The following is a 14,391-nucleotide window of genomic DNA, read 5'->3' on the forward strand; positions in this document are numbered from 1 at the left end:
CCACATATCACCGATAAGAATTACCCAATTCAATCCAAACTCTGCACATAGCTTGTCCCACTTGTGATGAAGTGACAACTAAAACGTACCCCGCAGCAAGGAGGACCCATGTTAACACCATCATTTTCTGAACTCACATTTTCTTGTTTCCATTGTAGAGCAGTGGCGATTTTAGAATGTAAATCTTAAGTGGGGCAAACAAAACAAAAAGTGGGATGCGTGCCAGCAAAGCCACTACACAACACTAAACAATACATGAATTGCACTATAACGGTGACAAACGGTGACCACAAACTGTTAGGGCCTACTGTACATAAAGCTGTCCCAACAGCAGTCCCAACAGCAGAGTACCAACACCTTACCACTGCTACACCTGGCTATCAGCGGAGCCTTGTCTGGCAGCGAAACAGTTCATTCAGCCTCATTTACTGCCTTTAAAAAAAAACATAGCTGATATGGCTGACTTGCTTAAACAAATGTGGTTTCTACTGACAATTAAGATGTACAAACTATGGCATAAGGGGATGACAAGCAGATAAGAGGCAATCCGTAATTTCGATTAAGATATTAATGAGTGAGCTAGGACGGACGTAGTCAAAATAAGTATTTGTTCAGCACTTTTGAAATGTACAGCAACAGAATTCAGAACATGGGCCGTTCTTAGTGTTCTCCCTGTACACGAAGTCAGAACCGTAGGATAAATAAGGAGGCATATAAGCAGACAATTAAAGTTCTTACAATATCCGATGATTATATTTCTCAAAAACAGGTTATAGGCTACATGTGCACCACCAAGTCAGAACAGTCGGCGACATTAAGAGGTGAAAATATAACTAATTATTAGGGTGAGGCACATGAGCTACTAACAGCTTACTAGACAACATACACTTAATATTACTTTCTTGGCTACAGTATACATATCTCCCTGGCATATTGCATCATTTATGCAGCAGCATACAAGACATTTTTGGACTCACCTTGTTATGCTGTGCTCACTTGAACAGGAAGGTGCCGCGGCAGTCCTTTATGGGCAAATTTTGTCATTTTGTCATCAAAGTCTGGCATTCTCTGGATTTAAGGTGCTTTCAAGACAACTGGGAACTAGAAGAAGAAAAAAGGTTGAATCATGATGACGTCAGTGATCTTCAGGTTGTAGCTCTAGAAAGAGGCCCAAGTTCCGGATTTACAATTCCAAATTGGTTGAAAGTTCAAAACGTATTTTCCCAGTAGTAGCTCGTTTTTCCCCGAGTTCCCAGTTGTCTTGAATTCACTAAAGTCAGATTTTGTAGTTCCGAGTTAACAGTTGTTTTGAGAGCGGGACAAATCATGCTTCATTGACTGTTAATAATATTAAATTAGTTAAAGAGACCCTTAATCTTAGACTTGGTACAACACAGCCACTCCACTAAATAGGCTAACGATTTTTTTTGCAATGCTTGCAGTTAGCCACTGATTCCTTCCAAACCACTCAGTGTTGAATTAGCGATTTCCAACTTGTTGTGAAATGTTTATGTCCAATGGCCGATGAGCACCGATACGTTTTATCTATAATTTCATTATTTCTCGTCATATGACAATGATTAAAAAGGATTTGCTGATAGATTGTCGAATTGATTTATGAGGATGACTGCTATTATTAGAAAAAAAGGGGTGAAAAGTTTAAACCATAATTCAAATCACATCTAATTTTATTAGTCACATACTCCACATACAACAGGTGTTTCACCTTACAGTGAAATGCTTACTTATGAGCTCCTAACCAACAATGCAGTTAAAAAAATATATATATATATATATATATATATATTCATATATATATATACGAGTAAGAATAAGACATAAAAGTAACAACTAAAGAAACTTCTTAGAACAGTGTAAGTTACGTCAGTTAAACCAGGACCTCTGCGTATTGATATTTGCACCACAGTTGTAAGGCAGGCTTGACCTCAACTCTTCTTTGCAGAAACCCCCATGTGCTTCAATGAGGCAACACTCAAATGTATAGTTCTTCAATTCTGGTCCAGGGGACAGTGTGTGCAGGTTTTAGTTCCAGTCCAGTACTAAAACATCTGATTCAACTAATCAAGGGTTTTATGATCGGTTGATTAGTTGTATCCAGTGAGCTGGTGCTGGAACAAAAGCCGGCACAACATGCAGGTTCCAGGATAAGGATGAAATATTAGCCAAAACATGTGTGGCTCCAGCTGTGATTGAGTCAGTGCAAAAACTTTGTAACTAAGACCTAAAGGCTAGTGCTACTGTGATTCTGAGCATGGCTTGAGCTTGGAGAAAGGGCACTCTCTGTCCACATCCCTCATAGGGATGACAGTCATTTTCCCTCAGACATATTACACAACATAAATATTACGAGGCCATACATACTGTTTGTCTGGACTGTCAGATTATGAGCCTAATATCATTAATTCAATGTACATGCTTATCACCCCAATGTATGTAAAGTCGTTTCCAGCTGGAGAAGCTTACTACTTTCAATTATCTAATACATTTAATAAATCTATCACTCCTTCCCACCCCATCTCAATGCGTAGATGCCAAAGGTGTCCTATACAACACTCAAAAATGCTCAACTTGTTTCTTTATTCGATAACAAAACAAGAGGAAAATTAAATTACATCTATGAAAACTGGACACCACTCACAGTCAATTGTTGTGATACCAAAATATTTGCTAAATGCATAACATATTGTTTAAAACATCTTATCTAATATTATCTATTCAACATGATCTTTTTTTTTACAAAAACAATGAATTGCAAAGAAATGCATTTTTCAAGAGAATATCATTATGCTAAGAGGGGTTTGACAGGTTGGTGCTTTGTCACATTTGATGAATATCTATGTGTCTGTGTGCACTGATATTACATACATGCAAGTGTGTGTGTGTGTGTGTGTGTGTGTGTGTGTGTGTGTGTGTGTGTGTGTGTGTGTGTGTGTGTGTGTGTGTGTGTGTGTGTGTGTGTGTGTGTGTGTGTGTGTGTGTGTGTGTGTGTGTGTGTGTGTGTTTGTCCTTTTCAATAGATGCAGTGTAGAGGTCAATGGAACTCGACCAAAACAATGGAAATGCCATGGAAACGCATGGGGGAAAGATCCAGAATCTCCTCAATGGCCACCAGCAAAATTAGCCTATATTTAGGCTATTGTTTATGTGTGTTTCACACTATGTTGAGGTAAGAATCAGAGTATAATGTTGGTATGGATGTCAACCTGAATACATGTTGATGTCATCATCACCAAGAAACTGCATTACAGTTAAAAAAAGACTTTGACTACCACCATTGATTTCTCTATGCTAGCTATGCTACCAGTCTATACAATAGGGAGTTAGCCTTTAGCAGTCACTTCTAAACCTGAAATGGGACTACTTTTAAATGTTATGCCGTGAAAACAGACAGATCCAAATCAAACTTTAGTAACCACATTCTGGGCATGTTACAATACATAAAAAATGACGATTTGAAAAATATCTATTGTGTTAGATCAGATTGGTTGAATGTGCGTCCTTCTATCCCCCACGGTCTGCGTTCCATTGACTTCTTTACCACATCTATTTGCATTCAACACTTTAGTTTATCAGAGATGATCAGTCCTGGTGATCAGGGAGATAGAGAGAGATACAACCACAAGAACAGACAGGCTACTGCCAAGCCATTGAGTAGAGGAGCCTTTGGGGGTGATTGATGGAGGACTCGTACTTGTAGATCTGGTGAGACAAACAGACAAAGACAAACTTTCATTCTCCAAAGAATAAGGTAGACATTTTAAAAACACTTGACTCTTGTGTCGTCTACACCTGTTTGGTAGTCTAATGTTGTCATATCTTTTCGCTTACATAACTTGGCCTCACCTGGGGAAGAGGTAACAGTCGCGGATGCTGTCAATGCTGTGAGTCCTTGAACTTGTCAAAACAATCTCTCTGTACTTGTGATCTTCATTGCTTACATTGTTTACCTCAGCCACCCTAAACACCTCTGCTGGGGATATCAGCTGATCAATGCTTTCTGGGAAGCAACTGTACTTATCCATGTTGACTACAGTGCAGGAAGTGATGTTGAAAAGGATGCCACTGTCTGAAGTAGCTTCCTCCGCGTCGGAACGTTTGGCCTTGGTTGAGGTAAACCTCCCAAATCGCACTTCTGACCCTACTTGTGCCTCATACTCTTTGCTTGAGCCACGAAACACAGTTTGGCAGTTCTCTGTCTTCAAAAGCCTCATGGCATCCATTAGAAGAAAGTGGAGTGATTTGAACTGGAATTCGCCGTTATAGACAGTGACATTCCCACCCTGAGTCTCCACTGCTTGGTTGAAAATCTTTCTGAACACATTTCCCCCATGTCCATAAGCCACCAATGCATCTGTGTGTTGCTTGACGCCTCCCGGGATTAATTTTGTACACTGCTTTGCCTGCCAGGCAGAACTATACTCTGTACTGCCTTTCAATTCTTCTTCCAGCAGACCCCCTTCCATAACCTTCTTCAACATCTGCTCCCGACAGTGAGTGTACTGGTCATCCACGGCATTAGGAACCATGTCCATTACCTTTGCCTGAGTCACCTGTAATAGTAAAGAGAATTGTTACCCTTTTTAATACAGGTAGTATCACAGTGTAACAATATATAGGCACTCAACATTTTATGACAATACAATTCTTATTTGCCAAGTTCAAATTCAAGCATTTTTCAAATGAAGTACATCAAGGCCAGTTTCCCAGACCAAGAGTAAGCCTAGTCCTTGACTAAAAAACATGCTCAATGGAGAGTCCAGGAATAGGCTCACTCTGGATCTGGGAAACCGGCCCAGAAGTCTGGTGGTGTAAAGTACTTAAGTAAAAATACTTTAAAGTACTACTTATGTTGTTTTTTGGGGTATCTGTACTTTACTTTACAATTTAAATGTTTTACAACTTTTACTTCTATTTCACTACATTCCTATAGAACATATTGTACTTTTAACTCCATACATTTTCCCTGACAACCAAAAGTACATTTTGAATGCTTAGCAGGACAGGAAAATTGTGAAATTCACGAGAACTCGTGGTCATCCCTACTGCCTATGGTCAGACGGACTCACTAAACACAAATGCATCTTTTGCAAATAATGCCTGAGTGTTGGAGTGTGCCCCTGGCTAAACATACATTTTAAAAACAAGAAAATGGTACTGTCTGTTTTGCTTAATATAAGGAATTTATTATTTATACTTTTACTTCTACTTTTGATACTTAAGAATATTTTAGCAATTATATTTACTTTTGACACTTAGGTATATTTAAAACCAAATACTTTCAGACTTTTACTCAAATAGTCTTTTTCTGGGTGACTTTCACTTTTACTTGAGTAACTTTCTATTAAGGTACACTACCGTTCAAATGTTTGGGGTCACTTAGAAATGTCCTTGTTTTTAAAGAAAAGCTAATTTTCTGTCCATTAAAATAACATAAAATGTATCAGAAATACAGTGTAGACATTGTTAATGTTGTAAATGACTATTGAAGCTGGAAACAGCTGATTGTGTTAGCTAATCCAAGTTTATCATTTTAAAAGGCTAATTGATCATTAGAAAGCCCTTTTGCAATTATGTTAGCACAGCTGAAAACTGGTGAATGCTGATTAAAGAAGCAATAAAACTGGCCTTCTTTAGACTAGTTGAGCATCTAGAGCATCAGCATTTGTGGTTCGATTACAGGCTCAAAATGGCCAGAAACAAATAACTTTCTTCTGAAACTTGTCAGTCTATTCTCGTTCTGAGAAATGAAGGCTATTCCATGTGAGAAATTGCCAAGAAACTGAAGATCTCATACAACGCTGTGTACTACTCCCTTCACAGAACAGCGCAAACTGGCGCTAACCAGAAAAGAAAGAGGAGTGGGAGGCCCTGGTGCACAACTGAGCAAGAGGACAAGTACATTAGTGTCTAGTTTGAAAAACAGACGCTTCACAAGTCGTCAACTGGCAGCTTCATTAAATACTACCCGCAAAACACCAGTCTCAACGTCAACAGTGAAGAGGCGACTCCGGGATGCTGGCCTTCTAGGCAGAGTTGCAAAGAAAAAGCCATATCTCAGACTGGCCAATAAAAAGAAAAGATGGGAAAAAGAACACAGACACTGGACAGAGGAAGATTGGAAAAAAGTGTTATGGACAGACGAATCTAAGTTTGAGGTGTTCGGATCACAAAGAAGAACATTCGTGAGAAGGAGAAAAAAATGAAAAGATGCTAAAAGATGATTAAAAGACGCCATCTGTCAAGCATGGTAGAGGCAATGTGATGGTCTGGGGGTGCTTTGGTGGTGGTAAAGTGGGAGATTTGTACAGGGTAAAAGGGATCTTGAAGAAGGAAGGGTACCACTCCATTTTGCAACGCCATGCCATACCCTGTGGACGGCACTTCATTGGAGCCAATTTCAGGACAATGACCAGGACAATGACCCAAAGCACAGCTCCAAACTTTACAAGAACTATTTAGGGAAGAAGCAGTCAGCTGGTATTCTGTCTATAATGGAGTGGCCAGCACAGTCACCGGATCTCAACCCTATTGAGCTGTTGTGGGAGCAGCTTGACCGTATGGTACTTAAGACGTTCCCATCAAGCCAATCCAACTTGTGGGAGGTGCTTCAGGAAGCATGAGGTGAAATCTCTTCAGATGATCTCAACAAATTGACAACTAGAATGCTGAAGGTCTGCAAGGCTAGAATTGCTGCAAATGGAGGATTCTTTGACGAAAGCTGTTTGAAGGACACAATTATTATTTCAATAAAAAATCATTATTTATAACCTTGTCAACGTCTTGACTATATTTCCTATTCATTTTGCAACTCATTTCATGTATGTTTTCATGGAAAACAAGGACATTTCTAAGTGACCCCACATTTTTAACGGTAGGGTATCTATACTTTTACTCAAGTATGACAATTGGGTACTTTTTCCACAACTGGGTTCAATCAATTCAATCTTACAACAAAAAAAATGTGTTTGGTCAAAATTCTTACCCTGTGAGAGAGCGCAGCAACGAGGATCAATATGAATGTCTTCTCTCTCTGGCCCTGCATTTTCCCAGCAATGGCTGCCTTGTGTGTTCTGGTGATCAATGAATGAGGGATTGAGAGGAGATGGGACAGATCAGAGATGAGAAACAAAATGCAATTGAGAATAAATTACATTGTGAGGTTATAAATAGCAAACGAGAATCTTCAATTTACACAGACACAATTTTACTGTATGTTTTACAACATTTAGGGTCTTTCATAACAAAATGTCCAGGCAATGTTTAACTTCACAAATAGTACCCCTTCTCACAGGTATCATTCTGAAAGTTGACGCATCTACTACATAGATATTTTCAGTGTGGTATGTTCCTAGACTCAAGTGTAAGTAGCCTACAGCTGTTTTAATTGAGTAAGTTATACCATTAATCACTCAAACTATAGGCCTACAATTCACTGTTATAAAAGGCCCTAAAACCTAACAAGCATAACATGGGACAATCAAAATAATACATGAAAGATAAGATTTGGACACATACCTTCAGAGTCGTGTGGTGCTCTCCTTGGGTAGACTAGATAACAGAATGAGAGAATATCAGTGTGCCTCTCTTCGGGGGCGTTTGCACATATTTTCCACTCACTCCCTGATGACCAAAAATGGAAGGAAACCGAGGTCCTTATCTTTACAGGGCAACTCCCTTCCCTTCCTCCTGACTGGAGGAGGAAATAACAAGCAAAAAAAGAATCATTCCCCCCCCCTTATACCGTAGTTTGGGTTGGCAATGGGCCTAGTGCAGTTTTACCAAGCCGTGCAATGGTTCTCAGTAGTGATTTGGGGTTTTGCCTGATACAAAAAAATCTAAATTAAATGAACAAACATACAGAGTCAGACTCTGGAAGTTGGACAGATAAGAGTGTAACATTGGCACTGCATAGGGCCACAATATGTGATACATATTTTACTAATCAGTTTTGGTTTTAATTAGAGTAGATGGGAATGAAATAGAATCGACTGAGTTGTTCGACTGAATCATGAATCGAGGCATCTCTATCTGTGACACAGTTGGCCAGTAATACCTTAATTGGAGAGGACAGGCTCATAGTAATGGCTGGAACGGAATTAATGGAATGCTATCGAACACATCAAATACATGATTTTAATGCGTTTGATACCATTCACCGCATTCCAGACATTATTATGAGCCGTCCTCACCTCAGCAGCTTCCTGTGATGCTATGGCATTTCTGTCTGCAACGTTCCACAACATTTGCATACTGATCATGGCCCAGTGTGTAGCCCTTTTATACTCCAGGGTTTCACAAACTTGGTCCAAGGACCCCCCCCCCCACTAATGCAATGCAAGTTGGAAAAAAATATGGAAATAAAAGTTAACGAAATGAGAAGGAGTAGGCTACAACGATTAGTCTGTTGTTTAATCTGAATTGGTTTGGGGAGAAAGCGCAGCATGGGGCCTCAATTAAGACGCCTTCAGAATGGTTCATACACCGTGACTTTTTCCAAATTTTGCTGTGTTACAGCCTGAATTTAAAATGTATTAAATTGAGATCTTTGGTCACTGGCCTACACACAATCCCCCTTAATGGCAAAGTGGAATTGTGATTTATTTTTTATAAATTAATACAAAATTAAAATAAATATTCAACCCTTTTGTTATGGCATGCCTAAATAAGTTCAGAGGTAATAATGTCCTTAACAAGTCATGAAATAAGTTAAATGGACTTTCTCTGTGTGCAACAATAGTGTTTAACATGATTTTTTAATGACTAACTCATCTCTGTATTCCACACATACAATTATCCCTCAGTCGAGCTGGAAAGTTCAAACACAGATTCAACCACAAAGCAGGGATGCAAACTGGTGAGGTCCAAAAAAGGTGACACTTTTTGTTGTTGCATTGCATTGAAAAAAAATCCCTGCTAGGGGGAAATGCAGGTTTTAACTAATTAAACAACAAAGAATTTGATCTACATGATCGGTCTCTGTGTGTAAAATATTTTTTCTTCTTGTGCCAGCAAAAGTGAGAAAGGAAAGGGTGTGGTGTTCCTTCCACATCTACAGTGGCATCCAGTTTAAGCCAGGCCCAGCTCAAGCTACTCTTGATCCCTGAATCCACTTGTTTAACAAGCAACGCCACATTTTCACCTAATTCTCTCATTCTGAAAATTAACCACATAATGTAGAGGGAAAACATTAGTTAACAGATAGTGGTTAGTTAACTAGTTAACATTTCACACAGATTGCCAGGGTCCAGTAAGCTACTAACGCGTTATAACTTGAGGAACGGTGTTGTGTCGTAAATCGAGTGAAGAACAGAAATCTCAACTAGCAAGCAAGTCGCAGCAAGCAAATCGCTGCAATGAAGAACGCGAAGGGGGATGAATTCTTCATTGCTGCGACTTGCTTGCTGCGACTTGCTTGCGAGTTGAGATTTCTGTTCTTCACTCCGTTGTCTCAGTTTAGCCTACATTTCACAGATTTTAGTGGCAGTTTTCGGTTTGACAATTTGTTTCCAAGTGTATGTGTCAATTCTGGCTTGTATGGCACCCTGAGAGAACCCCCCACCCCCTTCAGCGCCCGCTCTCGGGGGCGCCCCCTTGATGCCGCCCTGGGTGGCTGCCCATGTCGCCCGTACCTCTATGTTTAATATAACACGTACATTAATTATACATTTAGGTTGGCTTTCCTGACGTGAAGTTTGTTCTATTGAAAGTATTTGACTCTGATGTGTGCCACAGAAAGTATTTGACTCTAACCACAAAATTAAGGAAGTTAGAAGGGTGGGGAGAATTCTGGCAGGGGGGGATTTTCGGCACAACGGCAAGGAGTCGAATACCAGTTAATACTATAGCGAATTGGTTAGGTTACTAATGTTAGCTCACACGATGTTAGCTGTCTGACTTTATTAGCAAGCTAATTTTCACACCATAAACTTAATTATTTATCAGATAAGTTGGCTAATGTTGCTCAACATTTCTCTGGCTAGGTAACGGAGAATTCGATCCAGCTAGCAAGATACTTAACAGTGCTAATACTTGTTCACCACAGTTTCCCCCTACCTCAAACTTCCCAAAAGCCAGTAGTTTTTCGGTTACAGCTCATGAAGTACGCTTCATCACTTTCTCACCCCGGTCTCCGTGGTCAGGCTTCTCACCTAAAGTTACCTCTTCGTTATCGTTCAGGGGACGTGCTGCTGTAACTGACAAGCTGACTTTCCAGAGGCGCGCTGATACTGTAACTAGTAAATTGGTTGTCTCCTCTTTCTTCAGTAGCGTGCTGCGCTGCATTCTGCTGTTATGTAAACGATTGGCTGAGCCTTCGACAGTAGTGAACACAAAGTGTTATGTTTGGGGAACATCCGATACAACACATTACTAAGTACCACTCTCCATATTTTAATGTTATGGGTATGCTTGTAATCATTAAGGACTGGGGAGTTTTTCAGGATAAAAAATAAACGGAATAGCAAAGGCAAATTCTAAGCAAAGGCAAAATTCTAGAGGAAAACCTGGTTCAGTCTGCTTTCCACCAGACACTGGGAGATGAATTCACCTTTCAGCAGGACAATAAGCTAAATCACAAGGCTAGATCTACACTTGAATTGCTTACCAAGAAGACAGTGAATATTCCTGAGTGACCGAGTTACAGTTTTGATTTAAATCTACTTGAAAATCTATGGCAAGACCTTAAAATGGTTGTCTAGCCATGATCAACAACCAATTTGACAGAACTTGAAGAATTTTGAAAAGAATAAATGGGCAAATGTTGCACAATCCAGGTGTGGAAAGCTCTTAGAGACTTACCCAGAAAGACACACAGCTGTAATCGCTGCCAAATGTGATTCTACAAAGTATTGACTCAGGGGTGTGAATACTTATGTAAATGGAACATATCTGTATTTCATTTTCAATAAATGTGCAATAAAATTCTAAAAACATAATTTCACTTTGTCATTATGGGGTATTGTGTGTAAATGGGTGAGAGAAAACAAATATTTCATACATTTTGAATTCAGGCTGTAACACAACAAAATGTGGATTAAGTCAAGAGGTATGAATACTTTCTGAAAGCATTGAAGCCTAGCCAGAATCCGACTGGACGTCATTCCTTGGAAAAATCCAGGAGAGCTCCATAAAAAAAACTAATGCCAACAGTTTTATCTGAGTGCACAAATCAGTATGCCTACCTACCAAAGTCCAGCACTACTACCGCCCTTGTTAAAGCCACACACTCCTGGCTGACAGCTACAGACTCCAAAAAAACAACAATGGTGAGGGTGTTACTTGCTGATATGTCCAAAGCCTTTGATTGAGTAGATCACGCAAAGCTCATGCAACATCTGTCTGACATTGAACTGTGTCCAAGGTTACTGGCCTGGCTCCACAGCTACACCACAGGAAGAATGCAGAGGGTGATGGCAAATGGCACTTTCAGCCCTTGGTCAGAGGTCACCTCTGGTGTGCCACAAGGGGGTGTGGTTGCAAGATATCTGTTTCTCCTTCACCTGAATGTCCACCTGAAAAGTTGTCTTTAGTGACACTGGACACTGGACGATGTAGCCCGAGCCATACCATTAACCAGCACCAAAGAGGACATTTCCATGGGCTTGGAGGCAAAGCAGCTGGAAGAGTGGGCCACATCCAACAACATGCTCCTGAATGGGAAAAAGTCTGTGGAAATTCGGATATGTTATTTCTAGAGACCATCCACAACCCGCACCACTAATCCTAGAAGGACAGGAAGTACCAGTGGTAACAACAACTAAATATATTGGTTTTCATCTAGACTCTAACCTCAGTGGTGACACACATGTAGAGCAGTCAGGGAGGAAGGCCTCAAAACCCCTGCACTTTTTGAATGGTCTTGTCAGAAAAGGCCTTCCCACTGAAGATCTGGTCACAGTCTATACTATACTGGTCAGACCTTGTCTGGAATATGGTGGAGTGCTGTTAGTTGGATGCAGTAAAAAGCAGCAGGTCCAACTAGACAGGGTGCAGAGGGCCTTGAGGATCATCTCCAGAGTTGGAGCAGTCCAACCACAGCTCCCCTCACTGCAGAGCAGGTGAGAGCAGGCTGCAGTGCATCTGGTGAAGGACATGCACACTCTTGACCATCCACTGAATGATCTGCTCCTTCCAAAAAGAGGTAACTGCATCACCAGGCTCCTGAGAAACAGCCACCAACTGTCCTGTATAACTGCCCGTATGAACCGCCTGCGAAACGCCACTCTACCCACTGCTATCAGACTGTATAATAACTCTAGCTCTTAAATGGTTCTTCCAAAAATAATATATTTTTTAAATCACATTTTAATATTTCAATTTCCATCGTGAAAAATGTCCTGTAATGTTTTAAATTTTTCAATATTCTATGTATGTCACGTATTACGTGTTATGTATTTTAAATTAGTGTTTTGCAATGATTAGTAATGTAAATTATGCATTTCTTCAGTTTCATCTGTGAGCAAGAATAAATCAACTCGGGGCGCTAGAGAGCGTGCTATGGAGTAGACGTGCATTGCTAGAGCTCCGCTCAATTTTGAAACAAATTAATATTTATCTTAACCTCTCACAACCTATAACTTCAAACAAATATGAAAAAAGGAAAAGGCAACAAAAAAGGGGGCGCTAAACAAGATAATTGGAATGAGATAGACAACGAACCAATTTCAACGTCGCCGACCCACGAGGAGCTAGCTGAAGAGGCTAGCTTCCAAGAGTTCCCCACAGAACCTACTCAAAGTGACATACTGGCTGCCATAAACGCACTAAGCAAGAAGGTGGACACAAGGTTGGCTGATATCTCAAAGAGTATTGGGACTTTGGCCGAAACTGTGAAGGCAACTAAGGGAAGGGTGCACGAGGTTGAGCAGACGACAATCGATCACGAGGCCAGGCTACAGGACATAGAGAAACAGTGCGCAACGTTCAAAAATGACAACAAAACCCTGAAGGCCCGACTGGAAATGCTCGAGTCGCATTCAAGACGCCAGAACATCCGAATATGTGGGATCCAGGAGGACACTGAGAAAGGGAAACCCACTGAATTTGTCTCGGAGCTGATACCGGCATTGCTGGGGAGTGAACACTTCAAAACGGCCATCCTGATCGACCGCGCACACAGAGCACAGGCAACGAAGCCGGCCAAGGGCGGGCCACCAAGGCCATTCATTGTAAGGCTGCACTATCCCCACACCAGGGATCTCATCCTCAAGCTGGCTAGTCAAAAGTTCCCCCTTAACTACAACGGAGCCAGGGTGTCTTTCTACCCAGATCTTACCTTGGAGGTGAGGAACCAACGGAAAGAGTATGATGAGGTACGCAACAAATGCAGGGCGGCCAACATCCGATATGGATTCCTCTTCCCAGCCCGGTTTAAGGTGACAGTCGAGGGATCAACACGTACGTTTGACAACGCAAAAGAGGCCGATCTGTTCTTGACAAGCAAGCTCCCCGGCTGAGGATACAGAACGGCTGTGCCAGCAGGCTAAATGGCCAAATACAGGCCAGGAATGTGTGTGAATTGAATTTCCGGCCTATGTCTTTTCGATCAGAAGATCAGAAATTGGGACTTATATGATAGGTGAGATGTTGTGGCTAATATAGCATTGTTTGGCATGTCATGTTTTAACGCCACTCACCCCCTAACGTGAGAGTTAAGTTAAGTGTTATTTAATATTAGTTTATATGCGGAGCATCTATAGACGACGAGTTAGTTCAAGCTTTATGTCTAGACACCCTAAGGTTTGTGTGTTAGTCAAGGAGCGCTTCGTTTGGGGAAGTCACTCAGTAAAGGGACGGGTGGAGGGACGGGAGGGGGGATGGGGTCTGTGTTTTATGTTCACGTTTATTAGTACAGGTGGCATGACAAGCTCCCGCACGGCGGGACGTTTTTCTTCAGGGTTTTGTTTGACAGCAGCAATTTGCTTTAAAATAAGAAATGCCACATAGTGACCGAGCACAGAGTAGACCAGGTGGAATAAAGATAGTCAGCTGGAACTGTAATGGATTAGGGCATGTCGTGAAACGAGCTAAGGTTTTTTCTCATCTTAAATCACTGGGTGCTGACATAGTGCTTCTTCAAGAAACTCATATTAAACGCTCCGCGCAGGCCAAGCTACGAGTCGGCTGGATCGGTCAGATATACCAGTCTAACTTTGATGCAAAAGCGAGAGGGGTAGCAATCCTGATAAGGAAAAACATTCCTTTTGTTTACTCAACCTCGATTTCAGATCCTAATGGTCGGTATATTATTGTGGCTGGTACACTGAATTCAAAACCAATAACCTTGGTCAATTTATATGGACCCAACTTCGATGATCCATTATTTTTTCAAAGGGTATTTAAGGCCATACCAAATATCTCGGATACAAGTGT

At 40.9% G+C, this 14,391-nt stretch overlaps 1 protein-coding gene and 1 pseudogene across 5 annotated transcripts; both read right to left on the minus strand.

Annotated features, from left to right (window-relative positions):
• LOC139579727 (T-cell ecto-ADP-ribosyltransferase 2-like) overlaps window positions 1-110 on the minus strand; it is a 1,332-nt pseudogene extending 1,222 nt beyond the window's left edge.
• Window positions 111-2,579: 2,469 nt separating this feature from the next.
• LOC139578994 (T-cell ecto-ADP-ribosyltransferase 2-like) lies at window positions 2,580-10,298 on the minus strand. Of its 5 annotated transcripts, none has more exons than XM_071407167.1 (5): window positions 10,170-10,298; window positions 7,537-7,711; window positions 7,004-7,091; window positions 3,865-4,571; window positions 2,580-3,720 (listed from the first exon to the last, which is right to left on the minus strand). In XM_071407167.1, exons 3-5 carry the CDS (start codon window positions 7,061-7,063, stop codon window positions 3,591-3,593), a joined length of 897 nt encoding a protein of 298 aa, XP_071263268.1. In that variant the 5' UTR covers window positions 7,064-7,091; window positions 7,537-7,711; window positions 10,170-10,298; the 3' UTR covers window positions 2,580-3,590. The 5 variants fall into 5 exon arrangements, with proteins under 5 accessions (XP_071263268.1, XP_071263269.1, XP_071263267.1 ...); XM_071407168.1 differs by having other exon boundaries at window positions 7,537-7,569; window positions 10,075-10,266; XM_071407166.1 differs by having other exon boundaries at window positions 7,537-7,641; window positions 10,075-10,266.
• Between the last annotated feature and the right edge of the window lie 4,093 nt (window positions 10,299-14,391).

This window comes from Salvelinus alpinus, chromosome 6 (genome assembly GCF_045679555.1).
Source record: "Salvelinus alpinus chromosome 6, SLU_Salpinus.1, whole genome shotgun sequence".
NCBI lineage: Eukaryota > Metazoa > Chordata > Actinopteri > Salmoniformes > Salmonidae > Salvelinus > Salvelinus alpinus.

What these genes read in the sequence shown, in the direction of transcription:
- LOC139578994 (XM_071407167.1), bottom strand. Translation starts at nt 7,063, where the DNA reads ATGCAGGGCCAGAGAGAGAAGACATTCATATTGATCCTCGTTGCTGCG. An exon ending in TTGCTGCGCTCTCTCACAGG is followed by an intron (nt 4,572 to 7,003) that starts GTAAGAATTTTG and finishes TTACTATTACAG; the next exon opens with GTGACTCAGGCAAAGGTAAT. An exon ending in GACTGTTACCTCTTCCCCAG is followed by an intron (nt 3,721 to 3,864) that starts GTGAGGCCAAGT and finishes TTGTCTCACCAG; the next exon opens with ATCTACAAGTACGAGTCCTC.